General features: G+C 39.3%; 1 protein-coding gene across 4 annotated transcripts; it reads right to left on the reverse strand.

Moving 5' to 3' along the window:
• Positions 1-11348: 11348 nt before the first annotated feature.
• LOC114289731 (diacylglycerol kinase 4) lies at positions 11349-21445 on the reverse strand. Of its 4 annotated transcripts, XM_082897997.1 has the most exons (5): positions 21364-21445; positions 18347-18422; positions 17569-17651; positions 14906-14976; positions 11349-11561 (listed from the first exon to the last, which is right to left on the reverse strand). In XM_082897997.1, exons 1-5 carry the CDS (start codon positions 21430-21432, stop codon positions 11540-11542), a joined length of 321 nt encoding a protein of 106 aa, XP_082754123.1. In that variant the 5' UTR covers positions 21433-21445; the 3' UTR covers positions 11349-11539. The 4 variants fall into 4 exon arrangements, with proteins under 4 accessions (XP_082754123.1, XP_082754124.1, XP_028089300.2 ...); XM_082897998.1 differs by lacking the exon at positions 17569-17651; XM_028233499.2 differs by lacking the exon at positions 11349-11561 and having other exon boundaries at positions 14389-14976.
• Positions 21446-22670: the final 1225 nt, after the last annotated feature.

A 22670-nucleotide genomic window follows, 5' to 3' on the forward strand; every position in this document is an offset into this window, starting at 1 on the left:
AATATTAGCAATTGATAGATGGCCAACACTGATACAATCACATAAATCACATATTTATGTCATACGACTTATGAGTCCAAATTACTTTTCATTTTCCCCTTTTCAACAGATAGGCATATAAGCACTACCCACATTCTCAACAGATATGTATAACAACAATATCCACAGATAAGCATATAAGCTATATCCACATTCTACAACAGATATGTATAACCACAATATCCTCAGATAAGCATATAAGCTATATCCACACTTCACAAAGATAAGCATATGAGCTCTATCTTCACTTCTCTAGACAAGCATATGTATAGCGATCCCGGGTTTACCCTTGTTGTACAATGATCCGGACATGTGTCCGTGAATGTTGGTAGTTGTTTATTTCCTAGTTTGCATCCTCTTTACTTTGTATTTTGAGTTATGGGATGTGTTGGGCAGGTTTGTTACAGGTTGGTTGCGTTTGGGAGCCTAGTGTTGCTGCCCAGATTTTTGGTCCTTCGCTCGAGCGAGGAGTTTGTCGCTCGAGCGAGAGTAGTGTTGCCCCGGTTCTGGACCTGAGAGTTGTAGTTTCTGGCTCGAGCGAGCTTTTCGTGGCTCGAGCGGTCTGGGTTTTTCTTCGCTCGATCGAGAACTTCTTGGCTCGAGCGAGAGTTTTCTGTGTCTGGTCGCTCGAGCGACCAATCCTTCGCTCGAGCGAGGGTGTTTTATATCAGCGGACAGCAGCGTCTAAAACATCACTTTTTCAGTCCTTTTCTTTGATTAAACCCTAAATCCGACACCCTCTCTCTCTAAACTTGCACTCTCTCTAAGATTTGATCTCCCTAGGGTGTGAATCTAGCCTAGGGCCTTTGTTAAAAAGATAGAGGGCGTTGAGAGCTTCGATTTAATCTGAAAAAGTTTGGATTTGGAGCAAGTTGATCTTGGAGTCTTCATCTCCTTTTGGGCTAAAACTTCAAGGTAGGGATAACCTACTCCTCTCTATGGGTTTTGTCTTTAAATTTTGGTATTTTGAGATGTTGGGCTTGGTTTGGTAATTTTGTGAAAGTTTGGGGCTTTTGTGCAATTATACAAAAGTTGGGGTTTTATTCATAATAAACCTAGATGCATGTTTAGCATGAAAAAAATGGAATGATTGCTGAATCATTGAAGAAAATGGGACCTAAGGGTTGAAATGGTAATTATGGAAAATGGTCTAATTGCATTGTTTAATTAATTGGGATAATTAATTGATGAGAAATGAGGAAATGAAATGTTGATTGAATATCCATTTGTGCATTTATTTTCTGTTTTAGAAATAACTGCTTTGGGCTATCGGTGGAGGATAGTCGTGATTGTTGTAGACAATGTATGTTGATTAGGCAAACTGAAACTAATCAATGGAATGTGTTATGGAACTTGACAGTTGCTAGAATACATTAATTGTTTGTATTGTGTGATTGTATATAGAACCAATGTGTTTATATACGTTATGTGTAGAGGAGGAGATAGGGGATGTACTCCGCGGTTTAGGGGAAGATAGGGGATGGACCACTAAACCGGATAGGTATTTGGAGGAGATAGGGGATGTACTCCGTAGACAGAGCTCATATGCTTGTCTAGAGAAGTGAAGATAGAGCTCATATGCTTATCTTTGTGAAGTGTGGATACAACTTGTATGCTTATCTGTGGATATTGTTGATATACATATCTGTTGAGAATGTGGATATAGCTTTTATGCTTATCTGAATGTGAGATATAGTTTTTATACATATCTGTGGAAATGATGATAGAGCTAGCATGCTTATCTGTTGAAAAAGGGAAAATGAAAAGTAATTGGGACTTGTAAGTCGTTGACATAAATATGTAATTTATGTGATTGAATCAGTGTTGACCAACTATCAATTGCTAATGTTTTAGTCATTGTCCATGGTTGGTTTAGTGTATTTCTACTGGGCTGTGGCTCACCCTATATGGGAATATCATTTTCAGGTGCAGGAAGCATGCCACCTCCAAGGACATAGCTGGGAGGCTAGTGGCGGGCATAGTTTTGTCGTTTTACTGTTGATGTATTACATGTAATTTCAAGCCAAGGGCTTAATGTGTAAACGAGTTAGAACTCTTTGTTGTAACCAAGTGTTAACTTGGAAAGCTGTAAGCCCGTAGGGCATTTTGTTATGAGGTTAACATGTAATACTTATGTCTTGGAATTCTAATGAATGAAAGGAATGCAGTTAGTTTAAATGTAAATGCATGTCTTATCTGATGGGTTTATTGTTATTATTTTGAGGGCGTTACAACTTGGTATCAGAGCGTACCGGGTTCGAATACTTTGGGTACGTGGGAAGTGATTAGGATCACAATGGGTTTGTCTCGCTTGATAGGGACTTAGATGTAGTATCATATGCTATGTGCTCAATTGATAACATGCTTATGTGACTATGTGGGTATGGGATTTAATTTCTGGGATGTTGATTGGATCCTTGAGTTTCTGGGAGTCTTGCTGGAAAAGCACTTGATCAATGCTGTTTCTAACCGGAACTCTAGTAACGCCTTGGGACTATCATTATCCGGAAATGAAATTCGTAAGTGCTTATGTGTTTATGTGCTTATGTGGAGTGAATTACACTTGTCCATGCATTAGGACGTGAGTGTTTAGTTTCGACACACCTATGAATGTGCTAACGTTCTGTGCTACCTTTATTAGGATGTCAGGACGAGGAAGAGGTGCTAGGCGTGGTAGACCTGCGAGGCAGGAAGTACCGTTACAGGGTGAGATTCCGGCAGTGCAGGAGGGAGTTGGGCAGGCCAATGTGGCCGAGCCAGTGGGTCAGCAGGCTATGGGTGCCTTAGCCAGAGAGATAGTAGGAGCTTTGGGTATTCTTAGAGCTGGGAATCAGGCAGCTGAGGCAGGGCCTTCTTTCTTGAAGAGGGAGTTCTTCCGGTGTAATCCGGATGAGTTTATCGGGGATCCTAAAGAGCCGCTTAAGGCAGATGAATGGCTCGAACAGACAACGAAGACGTTTGAGATGCTTGGCATCGAGGACGGAGCACTGAAAGTGACCTTGGCATCCTTCCAACTGAAGGGAGATGCGGGTCAATGGTGGAAGTACGAGAAAGCTCGTGTTGGTGGTACTTGGGAGGCGTTTATAAATGCTTTTCAGGAGAGGTTTTTGTCTGCAGTAGCAAGGGAGAAGCTGAGAGATCAGTTTAGCCGGCTTAATCAGCAGGGCTTGTCAGTGGCCGAGTTTGAGGCTACTTTTACCAGTCTGTCTAGGTTTGCACCTGAACTGGTGGCGTCTGAGGAACGCCGTTGCTATGAGTTTGAGCGGAAGTTGAGGCGGGGCCTCAAGTTGAGAGTTGGTGGGTCTTATATTCGAGAGTATAGACACCTAGTGGATGCTGCAGCTCATATGGAGCTTATGATGCAGGAGGAGGATGAGGGTCAGAGAGGCTCCAAGAGGAGCCAGGATAGTCAGAGTGATGGCAGGAGGCAGAGGGGTTCTAACCCTCAGCAGTCTCAGGGTGCAGTCTCTAGATCGACCTTTCCAGTGCCTAGTGTAGGCTCGGGGAGAGGCAGTCAGGGAGAATTCACTTGTTACAAGTGTGGCCAGCTGGGTCACAAGGTTTCTGTTTGCCCGCAGAAGGGTGGGGGTCAGAAAGCTGCTTCTTCTTCAGCTAGACCGCCGAGTCAGAGTTTGGGCAGGGGGCAGCTCTTGATTTGTTATCAGTGTGGACAACCTGGGCACATGAAGAGGTTTTGCCCACAGTTGAGTGCCACTTCGGGAGCGTCTGGTTCTAGGCAGACGCAGGGTTTTCAGCCAGCTCAGTCTGTGCAGGCCTCGAGGGCCAATCCGGGAGCTTCGTCATCCCAGTCTGTGCAGCAGTCTTTTGCTCCGAGAGGTGAGCAGGTAGACCAGGGGCCTACGGGGCGCGTGTATGCTGTTACCGCGCAGGATTTAGTACCAGCTCCATCAGTAGTGAGAGGTACTTTTTTGTTTTGCAACTCGGTTGCTAATGTGTTGATAGACACGGGTGCATCTCATTCTTTTGTATCTGCTGCATTTGCATCTGTTTTGGAATTGGAGTTAGCACAGTTAGCATCTCCTATTTGTGTGGTATCGCCTTTGGGCGGTGAGTTGATTCTGAAACAGGGTGTTAGAGGATGTGATATTGAGGTCGCCGACTATAGGCTTCCTTTTCCGTTTGTTGTCATGCCCATGAAGGGTTTTGATGTTATTTTGGGTATGGACTGGTTATCATCATACCGGGCTGTTATTGATTGCTACCGCCAGAGGGTCACGTTATGTACCTTGAGCGGGGAGTGGTTCCATTTCTTGGGAGACCGGGTTGGTAGTGTTTTGCCACCGGGGTTTGATTCGCGAGGGCGAAGTGAGCTTAGTGGTCTACTTGCTAGCTTTGAGAGTAGTGAGTGTGATGAGACACAGATTGTGTTACCGAGGGTGGTTTGTGAGTATTCGGATGTTTTTCCCGAAGATCTTGTTAGTTTGCCACCTCACCGAGAGATAGAGTTCTCTATTGATTTAGTGCCTGGTACGACGCCGATTTCTATGGCACCTTACCGTTTTGCTCCAGCAGAGTTGGTTGAGTTGAAAGTTCAGCTCCAGGAATTGCTCGATAAGGGCTTTGTTCGCCCTAGTGTTTCACCGTGGGGAGCGCCGGCCCTCTTTGTTAAAAAGAAAGATGGTGCCTTGAGATTGTGTATTGACTACCGGAAGTTGAATCGGGCTACGGTTAAGAATAAGTATCCTATGCCCCGTATAGATGATTTGTTTGACCAATTGAAGGGTTCCCGTTGTTTCTCTAAGATAGACTTGAGATCGGGTTACCATCAGTTGAGGGTCAGGGAGGAAGATATTCCGAAGACGGCATTCCGTACGCGGTATGGCCATTACGAGTTTCTGGTGATGCCATTCGGGCTTACCAATGCACCGGCAGTCTTTATGGACTTGATGAACCGGATTTTCCGGGAGTTCTTAGACCGCTTTGTGGTTATTTTTGTGGACGATATCCTTATCTATTCGTCATCTAAGGAGGAGCACGAGGAACACTTGAGAGTGGTGCTTGAGTTACTTAGAGCCCATAGGCTGTATGCCAAGTTTGGGAAGTGTGAGTTCTGGCTGGGGGAAGTCAAGTTCTTAGGCCACGTGGTATCCGGGGAAGGGGTGTCTGTTGATACATCCAAGGTTGAGGCAGTGCAAGATTGGGCACAGCCTAAGAGTGTGTTTGAGATCCGCAGTTTTCTGGGATTAGCTGGGTATTACCGTCGGTTTGTGAAGGATTTCTCCAGGTTAGCGTCACCGTTGACTAGACTGACTCGGAAGGGAGTCAAGTTTGTGTGGAGTGAGACTTGTGAAAAGTCGTTCCAAGAGCTGAAAGTTAGATTGACCACCGCTCCGGTGTTGATTATTCCGGAGAGAGGGTTGGGTTATGCGGTTTATTGTGATGCCTCACGAGAGGGTTTGGGTTGTGTGTTGATGCAAGAGGGGAAAGTGGTAGCTTATGGCTCACGTCAGTTGAAAATACACGAGAAGAATTACCCCACACATGACCTAGAGTTAGCAGCTGTGATCTTTGCCTTGAAAATCTGGAGGCACTACCTTTATGGTGAGAGGTTCGAGGTATTCTCGGATCATAAGAGTTTGAAGTATCTGTTTACACAGAGAGACTTGAATTTGAGGCAGAGAAGGTGGATGGAGTTCATCGAGGATTATGATTTTGAGTTGCATTATCATCCGGGAAAGGCCAATGTTGTGGCCGATGCCCTTAGTAGGAAGACCATTAGTGATGTAGCTTGTATAGCCATCCGGGAATGGGAAATGTTGGGAGCACTTGGCGAGTTTGATTTGCTACTAGGCGAATCCGTTGAGGCTGCGGCCTTGTTTTCTGTTGTTGCGCAGCCTACACTTATGATTAGAGTGTTAGAGGCACAGAGAGGTGACCTTGAGGTAGAATCCCTCCGAGAGAAGATCTCCAGTGGGAAAGTTGAGAAGGGTTTGACGGTGTATCCCGACCTGAGTGTGAGATACCGAGACCGTTTGTTTGTACCGGAGGCTTGCCGTGAGGAAGTACTCCGAGAGTTTCACCATTCGCGCCTTGCGGTGCATCCGGGAGGTACTAAGATGTATCAGGATTTGGGTCGCCAATTTTGGTGGCGGGGTATGAAAAGAGATGTGGCTGTTTTCGTATCGAAATGCCTTACTTGCCAGCAAGTGAAGGCCGAGCATCAGAGGCCAGCGGGTTTGTTGCAACCCTTGCCTATTGCCGAGTGGAAGTGGGAGCATGTCACTATGGACTTCGTTGTAGGTCTTCCGAGGACTCAACGGGGTAGTGATGCTATTTGGGTGGTTGTAGACCGGTTGACTAAGTCGGCGCACTTTATTCCTATGCGCGTGAGAGATTCGGTAGATCATCTTGCCGACTTGTATATTCGGGACGTAGTGAGATTGCACGGGGTCCCAGTGACGATCGTCTCAGATAGAGATCCTCGTTTTACGGCTAGGTTGTGGCAGAGTTTGCAGAGTGCCTTGGGCACTAAGTTGACCTTTAGTACGGCCTATCATCCTCAGACTGACGGGCAGTCTGAGCGTACTATTCAGATCCTCGAGGATATGCTTCGGGGTTGTGTCCTGGACTTCAGTGGGACGTGGGAGAGGCACTTGCCATTGGTAGAGTTTGCCTACAACAACAATTTTCAGTCTAGCATCGGTATGGCACCGTTTGAGGCCTTGTATGGCCAACCGTGTAGGTCTCCAGTTTGTTGGGCCGAGGTGGGTGATGCACCTTTGTTGGGTCCGGAGTTGGTTAGGGAGACGACGGAGAAAGTTGAGCTTATCCGTAGGAGGCTTGTTACAGCCCAGAGTCGACAAAAGAGTTATGCCGACCGTAGGAGGAGGCCTTTGGCGTTTGAGGTAGGTGATCATGTCTTTCTGAAGATATCACCTAGGCGAGGCCTGATGAGGTTTGGGAAGAGTGGGAAGTTGTCCCCTCGGTTTATTGGTCCTTTTGAGATCCTTGAGAGGATAGGTGAGGTTGCTTATCGGTTAGCCTTACCGCCGCAGTTGTCCGGAGTGCATGATGTGTTTCATGTGAGTATGCTTCGGAAGTATGAGCCAGATCCATCACATGTGTTGGATTGGACTGATTTAGAGGTAGATGAGGATGCCTCGTATGAGGAGAGACCGGTTCGGGTCTTGGATAGGCGGGATCAGGTCCTGCGTGGCAAGACCATTCCTTTGGTGAAAGTCTTGTGGAAACATCACGGAGTGGAGGAAGCCACTTGGGAACGTGAGTTGGAAGTCCGAGAGAAATATCCGGACTTGTTTGTTGATATGTAATCTTGTATTTAAATTTTACATTTTGTTGAACTTAAGAGCTTTTATATATGTCTTAAGTTGTGAAACATTGAAAATGTTTTGGTTATTGGAAGTATGTTTTGGAACTTGCCTCATATGGAAGTTGAATGTAACATTATAGGTGTTAAGTATATTGTTGACATTGGAAAGTTAGTGCATAATGTTAATGCATGTTAATAATACATATGTTTGTGTTATGTCTCTTGTTAAAGGGATGGGATGACCAGTAATGGGTCGAATTGTTGAATGTTAAATTGTAACATTGTTTAAAATGGAGGAAAACCTGTTTTTGAAAACTTGTGCTTAATTTCGGGGGCGAAATTCTTTAAGGGGGGGAGGTTATAGCGATCCCGGGTTTACCCTTGTTGTACAATGATCCGGACATGTGTCCGTGAATGTTGGTAGTTGTTTATTTCCTAGTTTGCATCCTCTTTACTTTGTATTTTGAGTTATGGGATGTGTTGGGCAGGTTTGTTACAGGCTGGTTGCGTTTGGGAGCCTAGTGTTGCTGCCCAGATTTTTGGTCCTTCGCTCGAGCGAGGAGTTTGTCGCTCGAGCGAGAGTAGTGTTGCCCCGGTTCTGGACCTGAGAGTTGTAGTTTCTGGCTCGAGCGAGCTTTTCGTGGCTCGAGCGGTCTGGGTTTTTCTTCGCTCGATCGAGAACTTCTTGGCTCGAGCGAGAGTTTTCTGTGTCTGGTCGCTCGAGCGACCAATCCTTCGCTCGAGCGAGGGTGTTTTATATCAGCGGACAGCAGCGTCTAAAACATCACTTTTTCAGTCCTTTTCTTTGATTAAACCCTAAATCCGACACCCTCTCTCTCTAAACTTGCACTCTCTCTAAGATTTGATCTCCCTAGGGTGTGAATCTAGCCTAGGGCCTTTGTTAAAAAGATAGAGGGCGTTGAGAGCTTCGATTTAATCTGAAAAAGTTTGGATTTGGAGCAAGTTGATCTTGGAGTCTTCATCTCCTTTTGGGCTAAAACTTCAAGGTAGGGATAACCTACTCCTCTCTATGGGTTTTGTCTTTAAATTTTGGTATTTTGAGATGTTGGGCTTGGTTTGGTAATTTTGTGAAAGTTTGGGGCTTTTGTGCAATTATACAAAAGTTGGGGTTTTATTCATAATAAACCTAGATGCATGTTTAGCATGAAAAAAATGGAATGATTGCTGAATCATTGAAGAAAATGGGACCTAAGGGTTGAAATGGTAATTATGGAAAATGGTCTAATTGCATTGTTTAATTAATTGGGATAATTAATTGATGAGAAATGAGGAAATGAAATGTTGATTGAATATCCATTTGTGCATTTATTTTCTGTTTTAGAAATAACTGCTTTGGGCTATCGGTGGAGGATAGTCGTGATTGTTGTAGACAATGTATGTTGATTAGGCAAACTGAAACTAATCAATGGAATGTGTTATGGAACTTGACAGTTGCTAGAATACATTAATTGTTTGTATTGTGTGATTGTATATAGAACCAATGTGTTTATATACGTTATGTGTAGAGGAGGAGATAGGGGATGTACTCCGCGGTTTAGGGGAAGATAGGGGATGGACCACTAAACCGGATAGGTATTTGGAGGAGATAGGGGATGTACTCCGTAGACAGAGCTCATATGCTTGTCTAGAGAAGTGAAGATAGAGCTCATATGCTTATCTTTGTGAAGTGTGGATACAACTTGTATGCTTATCTGTGGATATTGTTGATATACATATCTGTTGAGAATGTGGATATAGCTTTTATGCTTATCTGAATGTGAGATATAGTTTTTATACATATCTGTGGAAATGATGATAGAGCTAGCATGCTTATCTGTTGAAAAAGGGAAAATGAAAAGTAATTGGGACTTGTAAGTCGTTGACATAAATATGTAATTTATGTGATTGAATCAGTGTTGACCAACTATCAATTGCTAATGTTTTAGTCATTGTCCATGGTTGGTTTAGTGTATTTCTACTGGGCTGTGGCTCACCCTATATGGGAATATCATTTTCAGGTGCAGGAAGCATGCCACCTCCAAGGACATAGCTGGGAGGCTAGTGGCGGGCATAGTTTTGTCGTTTTACTGTTGATGTATTACATGTAATTTCAAGCCAAGGGCTTAATGTGTAAACGAGTTAGAACTCTTTGTTGTAACCAAGTGTTAACTTGGAAAGCTGTAAGCCCGTAGGGCATTTTGTTATGAGGTTAACATGTAATACTTATGTCTTGGAATTCTAATGAATGAAAGGAATGCAGTTAGTTTAAATGTAAATGCATGTCTTATCTGATGGGTTTATTGTTATTATTTTGAGGGCGTTACAATATGAGCTGTATCTACGGAGTTCATCCCCTATCTTCTCCCAACACTATCCGGTTTAGAGGTACATCCCCTATCTTCCCCTAAACCGCGGAGTACATCCCCCATCTCCTCCTCTACACATATCGTATACAAACACATTGGTTCTATATACATTCACACAATACATATAGTTAATGTATTCTAACAACCGTCAAATTCCATGACACACTTCATTGATTAGTTTCAGTTTGCCTAATCATCATGCAATGTCTACAACAATCACGACTATCCTCCACCGATAGCCCAAAGCAGTTATTTCTAAACAGAAAATAAATGCACAAATGGATATTCAATCAACATTTCATTTCCTCATTTCTCACAATTAATTATCCCAATTAATTAAACAATGTAATTAGGTCAATTCCCATAATTAACATTTCAACCCTTAGGTCCCATTTTCATCAATGATTTGACATTTATGCCATTCCTCTATTCCAAACATGCATCTAGGTTTATTATGAATAAAACCCCAACTTTTGTAAAATTGCACAAAAGTCCCAAACTTTCACAAAATTACCAAACCAACCCCAACATCTCAAAATACCAAAATTTAAAGACAAAATCCATAGAGAGGAGTAGGATATCCCTACCTCGAAGTTTGAGCCAAAAAGGAGATGAAGACTCGAAGATCAACGTACTCCAAATCTCAACTTTTTCAGATTAAATCAAAGCCCTCAACGCCCTCTATCTTTTTAACAAAGGCCCTAGGCTAGATTCACACTCTAGGGAGATCAATTCTTAGAGAGAATATAAGTGTAGAGAGAGAGGGTCTCGGATCTAGGGTTTGATAAAAAGAAAAGGTGAAAAAGTGATGTTCAAAATCGCTACTGTCCGCTGATATAAAACACGCTCGCTCGAGCGAAGCCTTGGTCGCTCGAGCGACCAGACACAGAAAACTCTCGCTCGAGCCAAGAAGCCCTCGCTCGAGCCAAAAACTCAAAAGTGCGCTCGAGCGAAAGAATGCTCGCTCGAGCCAACAACTCAACCCTACAGGTCTGCAACCAGAAGCACGCTCGAGCGACCAACTCCTCGCTCGAGCGAAGAACAAACCAGACCGCTCGAGCCAAGAAAAGCTCGCTCGAGCCAAGAAACACAACTCTCAGGTCCAGAACCAGATGCAAGCCCTCGCTCGAGCGAAGCCACTCTGGCTCGACCCACCAGACACGAACTCAACTCTCGCTCGAGCTACCAACACCTCGCTCGAGCGAAGGTCTAAAAATCTGGGCAGCAACACTAGGCTCCCAAACACAACCAACCTGAAACAAACCTGCCCAACACATCCTATAGCTCAATATACAAAGTAAAGAGGATGCAAACAAGATAATAAACAACTACCAACATCCACGGACACATGTCCGGATCACTGTACAACAAGGGTAAACCCGGGATCGCTATATTTTTTAATCAGCAAAAATAAATTTTATTGAATTAGAACCAAGGATAAATCTATACATCTTACATCAATAAAGATTGACAAAAGCAGTGCTAATAGCATCATAGTGGATCTTACTCACCCCAACTAGGTTGGCATAGAGTCATGGCCATAAATGCCTACATGAATTTACTAAATTAAACAATATAATTGTCACGCCCCAATTTTAATTACTCGGAAATATTACCAAAACCTTAAAATTAGGTCCAATTTTTTTTTTTTTTTAAACATCCATTACCCTTGAGTAATAGAAATAAATGATATATGTTTTCTCTCTCTCAATGAACATTACAATGATAACAATACATGCCAATCTCCTACTGTGAAGCTACAAATGAATAAAATACAAATACATGATCCATCACATCTACAATGAAATTACATATAAAAGACACGGACTTCTTAACTCTTCAATCAAGGAATCCAAACTTTCTTCCTGTAAAAAGGTAAAACAACAAGGGGTGAGCATTAATGTCCAGTAAGAATCTCATAATTCTAAATCAATAACTAACATACAGATAGAATGATCATGCATGTAAAGTGATACGATATAGTAGGATGACATTTTATAATTTCAAAACACCATAGATCCTTGTGAAACAAATATGTTTAAGAAACAACCTCATTTAAAAAGATTATTAACCAATTCTCAAAATATTCCCTATTTCATTTCCATTTTCCCCTTATACTATTTCCAATAACTATAACTCAATAATGTCAAGATCCAATTCCCTTTATGTTAAAAAAGGAGACAATCCTCAGACACTCAACTCCAACTTACCCAACAATTACCTCACATTAACGGTTGCATTACCAAATAAAATACAAGCATAACACAAGAATAACAATCTCTCTTTAATTCAATTTCTCTATTATTTACAAAACAAAATTCATAATCTCCATTATAATCACAAGCAATCCATTGAGTGTATCAACACCAATCCCTAATTCAATTACCATTTCATTTTCTATTCTTTCAATTAATTTCATATCAAACACCGGATCCAATAACAAGTTATCTCCATGAGAAACACGCTTTACCGGTCACAAGCCGGGAGGAATGCGGAACTTCACGCTTTACCGGTCACAAGTCGGAAGGAAGGCGGAACCTCAACATACCACACACTTTACCGGGCGCTACTCCAGAAGGAAGGCGGAACCTATCTCAAGCGCCACGCTTTGCCGGCTCAAAATACGGCGGGAAACGGACCCCAAGATAACATCACAATCCATCATTACAATTAGTGGACAATGCTAACACATTTTCCATTATTTCCGTAACACATTCATTCAATATGCATCCACAATATATTAAAATTTCATTCACATAACAAGTACAAATATGTTCCATGACCTTCATCATTATCCATTAAATCATTCATTGTTTTGTCACACACAAATATAACAACACATCCATAGGGGCAAAGATTCATCTTTAAAGTGTTCACAATTCTTGGATTCAAACTATTTCTTTACTTTTCCAGATTATTATCAAGTCTTCAAATTTAATTTTTAAAACACATTGGTTATCAATTACTACCTACGGTTATCAATTATCTCTAACATTTAATTTCTTTGATACAATTCCTTCATACAACATCGTCATTTCACAATGTCCCATTTATCATTATTCACACTCATCTTAAACTCAACATAGACTTAATTTCATAAATTTAATGTTGATTGACGTATCCTCATTTTCCAAAATAAAGCTTCATAACTAGAGTTAAGTATAAAGTTGGACTTTTAGTTTTGAGGTATAAAATCACTTTCTAATTACACAATAAAATTCTTAAATTTTCACTTCATCATCTTATCACAAATTTCGTATCATCTTTCAACTCCCCCCGAGGGTACCAACACAACACCACCCAACACAACTCATCTCAAACTCAACATAACCCAACACAACACAACACAACTCAAACTCAACACACCCAACACAATTCAACATAATTCAAACATAATTCATCATAGTCCAACACAATTCGGTTCAACATAATCAACACAATTCAACATAATCAACGCTATTTAACATAATTCAATATGAACTCTTAAACCTTTATTTCATCATTTCACCCAAAGGCTCATGTCATCCATATCATTAATAAATCATTTCCCCAATCTTCATTTCACATTATAGCATAATTTACAATATCCATAACAAATGTTCAATCGCTAATTTTTAACATAATTTTCAAACACATCCAAAATCCAATTAAACTTGTATATATACAATTCAACTTTTTAATTTCATGATTCTACTTTCAATTTGGGCAAAATCATTAATTATCATCATAAATCAACCTAGGGTTTTCAAGAAAAATCAAAGACTTTCAAGAAAAATTAAAACTTCTCTCACCATTACTTTTAATTCTAATTTTTCCCTTGATTGCACACCTAAGGTTCATAATCTGCCATATTAACCCAACAATTGAACCCCCAACATTTCAAACCCTAAAGCCCCAAATTCCATGATATAACACTATATGCTCAAAAATTGAGAGTTTGTATTTATATAATCAAAATACCACAAATCTATCTATTAATGCAAGTATTGAAGAAGAACTAGGACCCCTACCTCAAGAATCAAGCAAAAAGCAAAGGTTTGATGAGATTCCTTTACAAATCCGAATTCCAATCGGTAGAAAATGTTGAGCTTCAAGCCTTCTTCACTTTTTGGCAAGGGATCTTGGCCAAATCTTAGAGGAATGGAAGGTATTTGGGGTAAAAAACCTAAAGTTTTCGGACCTAGGGTGAGAGGAATGAAGAAGGAAAAGGAAAATGCAAAGAATGAGCTAAAAAAATCGCATTTTAAGTTGCTGAATTTGCGCAATCCGCTTGAGCGCCGCTTTTCCCGATCGAGCGGACCTGCTTCCAGCACAGATTCCAAAACTTCAAACGAGCATAACTCTCTCATCCAGACTTCGTTCTAGGTCGTTCTTGTGTCCAAATCGAAGCCCTGGAAATAAGCTTTCCAATGGTTCTAGCCTCACATCCAAATTCAAAGTGTGGAAAAAGAAAAGGAAAAAAGACTGATGGCTGTTCGTAGGAAAAGTTATCCGAATTAAATTATTGGTTCACTCTTACTTTACCATCATGCTACCACTTCGATCAATACCCCAAAATAAAATAAGGAGGTTTCAAATACACTAATAAAAATATCAAGGGCAATCTCACTTTCCATGCTCGAGCGTTGCTTTCCACGCTCGAGCGCGTGGACCAACAAAGCTGTCCGCTCGTGCGACCACCCCTACGCTCGAGCGGAAATTCACAACTCTCAGAATTTCGGACCATCTGCAAAAATACTGAGAACGTCTCAAGTCCGTTCGGGCGTCAACTCCCCCGCTCGAGCGGAGGGAAAAATTCCGGATCGCTACAATAGTTACCATATGATTTCTTCAAAGTGAAAGTTGGGACATGAAACAAAGTGAAAAGTACTGTTGGTAATGCACTAGTGGAACCTTCAATGAGCAAAATCTAAAGAGTTCACTAAGTAAATTATTAGGCAAGGTAAAGCAAATGGTTGCCATAATTCAGTCGCTTTATTACCAGTATCCAGTGGTTCCCACAATTAACAAATCATGGATGCTTGACTTTGTATTTGAGCATTAGCATAATCATAGCTTGCAGTTCATGCACTTGTCTGATGAACACTTTGATAAACATGCAACTTATCGCAAGCATACTAAAGTTGACTACTATGAAGCCAATAACATGGAATGTTGTACCATTGAGATAATCAACATTGACAATGCCATTCGGTGGGAGTGTTCTGACCTTAAACTTGGAGCACTTATGCATGGTGTGAAGAACCATCCCTGTTTGCAACCGTAGCCAGAGTAGATCAACTGTGAAAAATGGAAGAATCACTTTAAAACTTGCATGTTTATGCCCAGTATGTGTTATACATTAAGCATATCAACAAAATTTAATTACTAAAAAAATTCAACAATCAATATCTATGTTGTAATTCGCACATCTAAACAACATAGAGCAGTTGAATTTCAATCAATCTAGAAAAAATGCAGAGAATCCAAATTTGCAAATATCATAAACAGTACAAAGCAAAGCAATTGCATCAGTACAAATATACATGAATCAAAAGAAAATTTGCAATAGTTTTTGGTTATTGAAATCCTAACCAAGAATAACAGTGTGAACTAACCCAAGGACATAAGTATAATTGGTACCCTTTGTGCTTCATTGATTAAAGTCATTTCCATTAATCCTCTGAGATGTTCCCTAACAATCTATAAATCAGGGCATTTTGGAGCATCCAATTCCACCTTGGTAATAATGTCTTTGTCGTGTGATTGCCTCATGGATATATAACGGTCTAGCTTTCTCACAGAAAAATAGTTTACCAAGGTGGAATTGAATTTGGGGCTCTGGCCCCCTCTGGAACCACCATTGAGCATGGGGCTCAACACGGTACAAACAGATGATGGGAAGTTCAAAGCTCTCCCCTATGGCTCACCTAACCCTCCTAGTCACAAGAAGCTTAAAAAGTGAAACATATGGCTAGGTCAAAAGCACAGGCCGAGTAAAGAGCTTTGATTCATAAACCGCATGAGATGATATTGGTCAAGTTGTGATGTATATTGCTACTAACTGGCCCCGTTTGTTTTCAGGGGTAGAATGGAAGGGATTCATAATGAGGGGATTAAATAAAATTGTGTTTGTTTTGATGATAGTTGTTAGTGTGGGAATTGTTAAATTATTTTTAGATAAAATAATAAAACAAATAAAAAATATAAAAAATTAAACATTAATATTTAAAAAAAAATTTCCAATATATAAAAAATAAAAAAATAAAAAAATTTCTAATCCCTTCACTATTTTTCTAATACCATCTCTACCTCCTCCATCTCAATCCCCATTCCAACCTCCATCTATATCACCTCCTCCATCCTAATCCCCTTCCCAACTCTACAAACAGACACAACACTAAATAACCCCACCTCCATCTTAATCCCCTCCCATCTATTTAACCCCAAAACAAACGGGGCCTTAGAGTTTTCATGTGGATCTATGAATATCAAAAGGTTTGATGCATGCAATTAATGCTCCAACATTTCAACAAAGCAACTGAAAGAAGATAACAAAAAGCTGTAAAAGGAATACTGCATTGAGAAAATGTGTTGGAAAGTTGACAAGCCACATTTAAGGTTTTTGTCTGTTGTATGTAAGGACCATTAACACTATGTTTGGATTGAGTGATTTTGGGAGAAAAGAAAAGAAATGGAGTGATATGTATTTCTCTTATTTGTTTAGATAACCTAAGTAGAGAGAAATGGGAAGAAATGGAAAGAAATAGAGAGAAACTCATTTCTCTTATGAGCCTCATTTTCAATCTTCCCAAAAGTGGAGAGATTGGGAGAGAAAAGAAACCATTATTTTCATAATACCTATTTTGTCCCTATAAAAATAAAAGAAATAAAATGATTGAAAATATAAAAAGGTTATTTTGGTAATATAACATAAAATAATTTATTTTCTTTTCTCTTAATGAAACCTAACCAAACAAGAATGAGAGAAATCACAATCATTTCTTTTCTTTTATTTCTTCCTTATCCAAACAAAAATGAGAGAAATCACAATCATTTCTTTTCTTTTCTTTTCTATTATTACTTAAGTAATCATTTCTTTTCTTTTCTCTCCTAGGTTCCCAAACATAGTGTAAGTAAAAGGGAAGTCTTTGAATTGGGAAGCCAAATATCAAGAGCAATGAAAAAGCATTGCAGGTCATCATTGTCTGGTATACAGTTTTTACGGGCTGGCAACTCTAAGAAAGAGGAAAAGGTGTGGATTTGTATCTCTTCAACCTTCTCATGTGTATATATGGATATATGAGAAGTGTGAGTGTGAGAGGGAAGATAATCAAAGGTGCTACAAGGATAGCCCGAAGTGCTGTAAAAGGGGCTGCGTGATAAAGAGGTGAGGGGTGAGTTACAAAAATATCAATGAGCATGAAACCTATGAGGACTCAGGGATTCAATTACCCTCGAGCAGGGGTCTTGGGATTGATGTCGGGTTTTGTTTATTTTTATCTCACCATTGTACTCTATTATTTATAGTGGATTATCCTCTCTCACCCGTGGACGTAGGCCTAAATTGCATGGAGCAAGCACAAGAAGTTTTAGAGTTTGTCTTCTATTTGTTACACCCCCCACCAAATATTTTCCTTCTCTTTCTCTGCCTGTCAGCTCCCTAAATATTACAATCCTCGACATAATTGGATTCTTTTTTCTTAATATTGCCTTCCAACCATCTTTTGCTGATGCATAATCTCTATCTTTTTCACTTTATTCAATCAATATGGTTTCTATGAAGGAAATGGAGATTAAAATTAAGGAACTCTTGGTATGTTCAAGCTTCACAGATTCAGGTGCATTAGCACCTCGTAACCAAAAACAGGAGAAACAGAAATACAGTCAGACCTTATTTGCAAAAGGACCTTGTGCAAGGTAAGGCTTTTCATTGCGTAAATGATGAAAGCCATAAGCAATTCGTGCATCCATTCCTGCATCCATATATATAAGGTAAGCAACTGAAAAAAACATCAAGGATAACAAATTCATCAAAAGCAACTGAATAAGAGGTTGCATCAAAATTTCAAACAAATCTTACAATGGCATACTTTCTATTATTCATCAACTTAAGTTGTCCAACTCTTTTTATCGGGGTGTTTCATATTTATTTTTATTTTTATTTTTATTTTTTTCGCGGGGGGATAACAAAAGCTCCTTCTAGCTGAATGGTGGAAGAAGGTTAAGCTAGCAAACCCTTGCCAGTTGGGTAACGTTTTCTGGGTAAATGTAAGGATCTTCTGTTACTACTTAATTTGGGATCATTTCACACCAAAAAAAAAATAACAATAATAATTTCATCAGATGAGCAATTTAATTTCATAGACAGCTTTTCTACGAAAATGTTAGGTATGAGTTCAAGAAGATGATAAGTAAAAAAACATAAAATCCAAACTCCTTGCAATACATATTGATTTGGCAAGGACAACTCTGACTTTGCTTAACCCCATAAAAATTGAGTCAAAGCTACATTTTGGAAGGAAAGTTCAAACTTTCATGACAAATTAAAATGAAAAGCTCAAAGGCTGCGAGTTTGATGTAACAAATCTATAATGGGTCAAAAAATAAAAAAAATAAAAACAGCTGAAATATGAATCATTTATTGTTTCTTAAGGCCAAAATGTCATACCTATGCTGAAATAATTATAAAACATGCCTTCATAGCAAGACACTTTCTCAGGCAATTCCCCTTCTATTTTCAATTCCTGTTGAATCCATCAAGATTCAAAACCAATAAAAGAAAAAAAATAAAAATAAAAAGTAGATAAATTTGCTGAATCACATAATATTTAGATTAAGAATGATTTCAACTAAAGACGAAAAGGCATTTAAATATCCAATCCAATATTTCTGTCCCCCACATGTATTCTTTATTTCAACTTTTTCCAGACTGCCTATTGATGCTGTCATCATACTAGCAGATGGGGTACGCAAACACTATGCCGCATGCACAGGAAATGAAATTGAACACACAACATATTGGAAGGAAACACTATTGAGGGAATCATGATTTTCTGGTTATTCTATTGGGTGAATTATAATGGATAATCAAAGTTCAATGTATTAGGCAAAAAATTCCCTGCCGCGAGTAAATTACCATAATAACTTCAAAGACCTAAACTGTTCATGGAATAATTTAAAAACAAAAACTGAATCAAAAGAAAAAGCTTAGGGGAAACAATGATGCAAAGAAAAGAGCAAGAGGATCAGACTCTTCCTCCTTGTACTGCTGCTGCATCAAAAAGAATGATAGAGACTGGAAGAAAATAAAAAAGAAAGCCCTACACAAAGAAATGAATCATACTAGAAAGTTTGGGATCAAGATGAAACAGAGAACCTAGAAGTTCAACATGGATTTCCTGTTTCTTCTTCCAACCAAAAGATGAGGCATTTTCCCTTATCAAACAAACCTTTAAGTTTTGAAAAGTGTACTTTATATGATTTCCATTTTCAAAAAGCACACTTTTAGAGTGCACAACATCTTTCCTTTCAAATGGATTATAACAATACTAAGAAGTCAATTCAACAAAAAGTAAGATGACTGAACCTTATTTTGCCATTTGATTTCCATGCATTCTTTTCTATAATTATTAAGTGTAATGATAACAATTATTGCCATTATTATCAGGATAAATAAGCAAGTTAATGTGCATATATCTCCATATATCTTCCAAATTTATTTGTTGTTCAAAAAGACTTGACAATGTGGCAAAGTTTTAATTGTTAAAGCTACACTGCTGGTAGCGTAAGAATCACGGACACTTACACGTAATATGATACGAACACGCCAACATGTAAATTTTTAAAAAGTGTAGGACATGACACTCAAGGGACATGTGCAAAATATATAATTTTATATATTTATTATATGGCATATGCAAGGATAAATAATTATTATATGTTATATATTTGGAGAGACAAATAGAGAAACCAAACAAAAAGAAAAGCAAACAACCAAATAAAGAAGAAAAAACCAAACAAGGGCAGAATACCAAATGCCAACGGAGAGACTTCAACTCAAGACCTCTGTCAACCCGAGTTCTGATACCATGTTAATTCACCAATTATCCCAATAGCTTAAGTGTTGGGAAATAAGCCCAACAATGTATATCAAACTATCAAATAGGAAAGTGTTCGACGAGTGTCACACGGTGTCAGACACAACACGTTACCTTCTTAGAGGTATCGGTGATTCTTAACTACTAGCTTAAAGAATCTAGCATCTACAAACATTTTGTAATTGTGAAGGAAGAATTACCAAGTGATGCAAACTAATTTAGGCTATAAACAAGGACTATGTATAGACAAAGTTTTTAAAGGTGAATGCGTACCTTGAGTCATTTTACCCCTCATGAGGCGAGGCGTAAGTCTTAGGACGTTGAGGCATAAGCATTTCAAATTTCAAATTTTAATCTTTAGTGAATAAATTAAATATTTTTAAATAGTAAAAAAATGAAAACAAAATTAAATATAAAGGTGTAAATGCTTTTCGCTTTAATCTGTTGAACATTTTACTGCATAGAAAGAAGTTTTCCTTCACTGAAAGTGAAATTGATATTCTTAACTTCAGTGATTGACCTTCTCACTTGACCATTAACTGTGTTTTTTCTTGATTGATCATTTACTTAATTTTTCCAATAGAATATAGTTGCAAAAAGGGATTCTTTTTATTTTTTTATGTTTAAACAATCTAATAGACTAAGTTTAACAAAAGCTCAAGACAAACTCTGCATGTGCATATTCCTCACATGCTTATGCGCAAAAAAGCATACAAAGCGCACCTAAGGCCCATTTCTCAAACTACGATGCACAAGCCTTTGTGGAGTAATGCCTAAAAATCAAAATGTTGATGCGTTTTACCTTAGCCTCAAGGCAAGGCGAGCCTTAGGAAAGCCTTTTAAAACTCTGTGTATAGAAGGCAGGAAATAAGGGTAGTCGGTTAGTCTATTCCCAAGATCCTAGGAAGGATGGTTTCACTATGGTTGTTTGTCCAGCAAGTGTGAAGGAGGACATTATGAATGTCTATATCATTTTAGTGGCATTGTAAACCGAAACATGAATGCTACATTATTGCTTAATCCAAGTAATGGAACGATTCATCTCCATTATGGACTTCAGAGTCACAGACCCACAAGCCTCTTTACCAGCTATCAGGTTATACCCAGGGTGGAGTCTGAGGGTTGAGTTTCATTATATGTTACTTAACTGTTCCTATGAAGGGGGCTTTGTACCTTCTCAAATTTGTATTAAAAGAGGAGACACATCTGTTTGGCCTATTTACTTTCTTAGTATTGATGATTTACTTTCTTAAGACAATATTCTCTGAAAATCTCATCTAGAGCATTAAAGATTATTTTTAGGAAGACAAATCAGAGAAAAGTAATTTGCTAGCCTAGGATGATATTAACATATCGGTGTAACTAATGTAAAGCAGAAGTAGGAACAAAAGAATAATGCACACATAATAGGCATTCATGGCCGTCACAGCAACATGAAAAGATGAGCTGCAGTCCAACTAAACTAAGATGTACTAAGAGAGAACTTCATGCAGCACAAGGATAGTTAAAAAATAAAAAATAGAAAGGTTGTCTTGCAAAAGCAGACGACTGAGAAACAAGACGTGTTGAAAATAGCTAAAATCACTACCTGATCAAGGGAAATGTCTTCCACAGGTTTCAGAGCATGGGGTGGATCCACAACTTTCCCAACAGGCATTGATATCAAAACATTCCAGTTGCAAAAAAATGAAGTTATACTTCATAGAACTACCAAGTATATGAAGATGTGATGACCAGAAACTGATGAGAATGTAAAGTATATAGAGTCCAAGGTCTACAAAAGTAATAGACATGCAAGTATGCAGATAAAAACTCATACATATATATCAAGATGTTTCTTTCATGGAGCCAAAAACAATACTTAACATGAGAATGATTGTGTTCTAGAAAGCATAAGCTAAATATATTTGTTGACCATCAAAATTGTATAAAACATCACTTCTATCCCAAAAACCTTGAACCTGAATGTATGGACCTTTATGAGCAGCTATGTAGAATCCAACATCAAAAGGTAAAACAATAAGAGGTATCCTAGGAAAAAAAATTCACAAATTCGGGTCATTTCAGCCACTTCTTGGTCATCTCAAGCAACTTGAAATTGCACGAGAGGGTAGGATAAGATCATGACAGAGAAAGAGAGAGATGTCACTTTGTCTACGCAATACCCTTGGTTCAAATTTGATATCTGCACCACACTTTACTAAAGTACAGCCTTCAATCAAGGTACTCTCATATCACAGAGACAACCTAAGCATTCTTCTTGCTGAAAAGATTGAATTTTTTTTTTTAAAAAAAAAGGCAAAGAAAAATAGAGATTATTGGATATTATTTTTTATTTATTGCATTTTGTTAGTAGATAAACTAATTAACTAGTTAATAGTTAGTTATTCAAAAAGTAACTAGTTCATTACAAAATCGATTGATTTACATTTCAATAAATGACATTTGGAAGGATTATAATTATAGCGATCCCGGGTTTACCCTTGTTGTACAGTGATCCGGACATGTGTCCGTGGATGTTGGTAGTTGTTTATTATCTTGTTTGCATCCTTTTGCTTCTTATTGAGTTATAGGATGTGTTGGGCAGGTTTGTTGCAGGTTGGTTGTGTTTGGGAGCCTAGTGTTGCTGCCCAGAATTTTGGACCTTCGCTCGAGCGAGGAGCTGGTCGCTCGAGCGAGAGTGGGGTTCGTGTTTGGTGGGTCGAGCCAGAGTGGCTCGCTCGAGCGAACGGTTGCACCTGGTTCTGGACTTGAGAGCTGTCTTTCTTGGCTCGAGCGAGCTTCCTTCGCTCGAGCGGTCTGGATTTTTCTTCGCTCGATCGAGAACTTATTGGCTCGAGCGAGAGTTTTCTGTGTCTGGTCGCTCAAGCGACCAAGTCTTCGCTCGAGCGAGCG

Source organism: Camellia sinensis, chromosome 12 (genome assembly GCF_055761805.1).
Source record: "Camellia sinensis isolate YWXY chromosome 12, ASM5576180v1, whole genome shotgun sequence".
Lineage (NCBI taxonomy): Eukaryota > Viridiplantae > Streptophyta > Magnoliopsida > Ericales > Theaceae > Camellia > Camellia sinensis.

Bases quoted from the DNA above. Each gene is read 5' to 3' on its own strand.
- LOC114289731 (XM_082897996.1), bottom strand. From the start codon at position 21,432: ATGCCTGTTGGGAAAGTTGTGGATCCACCCCATGCTCTGAAACCTGTG. The intron at 18,423-21,363 runs GTAGTGATTTTA...TGGATTCAACAG, and splicing joins AAGACATTTCCCTTGATCAG to GAATTGAAAATAGAAGGGGA. The intron at 14,977-18,346 runs GTATGACATTTT...CATTTTTCACAG, and splicing joins TTATAATTATTTCAGCATAG to TTGATCTACTCTGGCTACGG.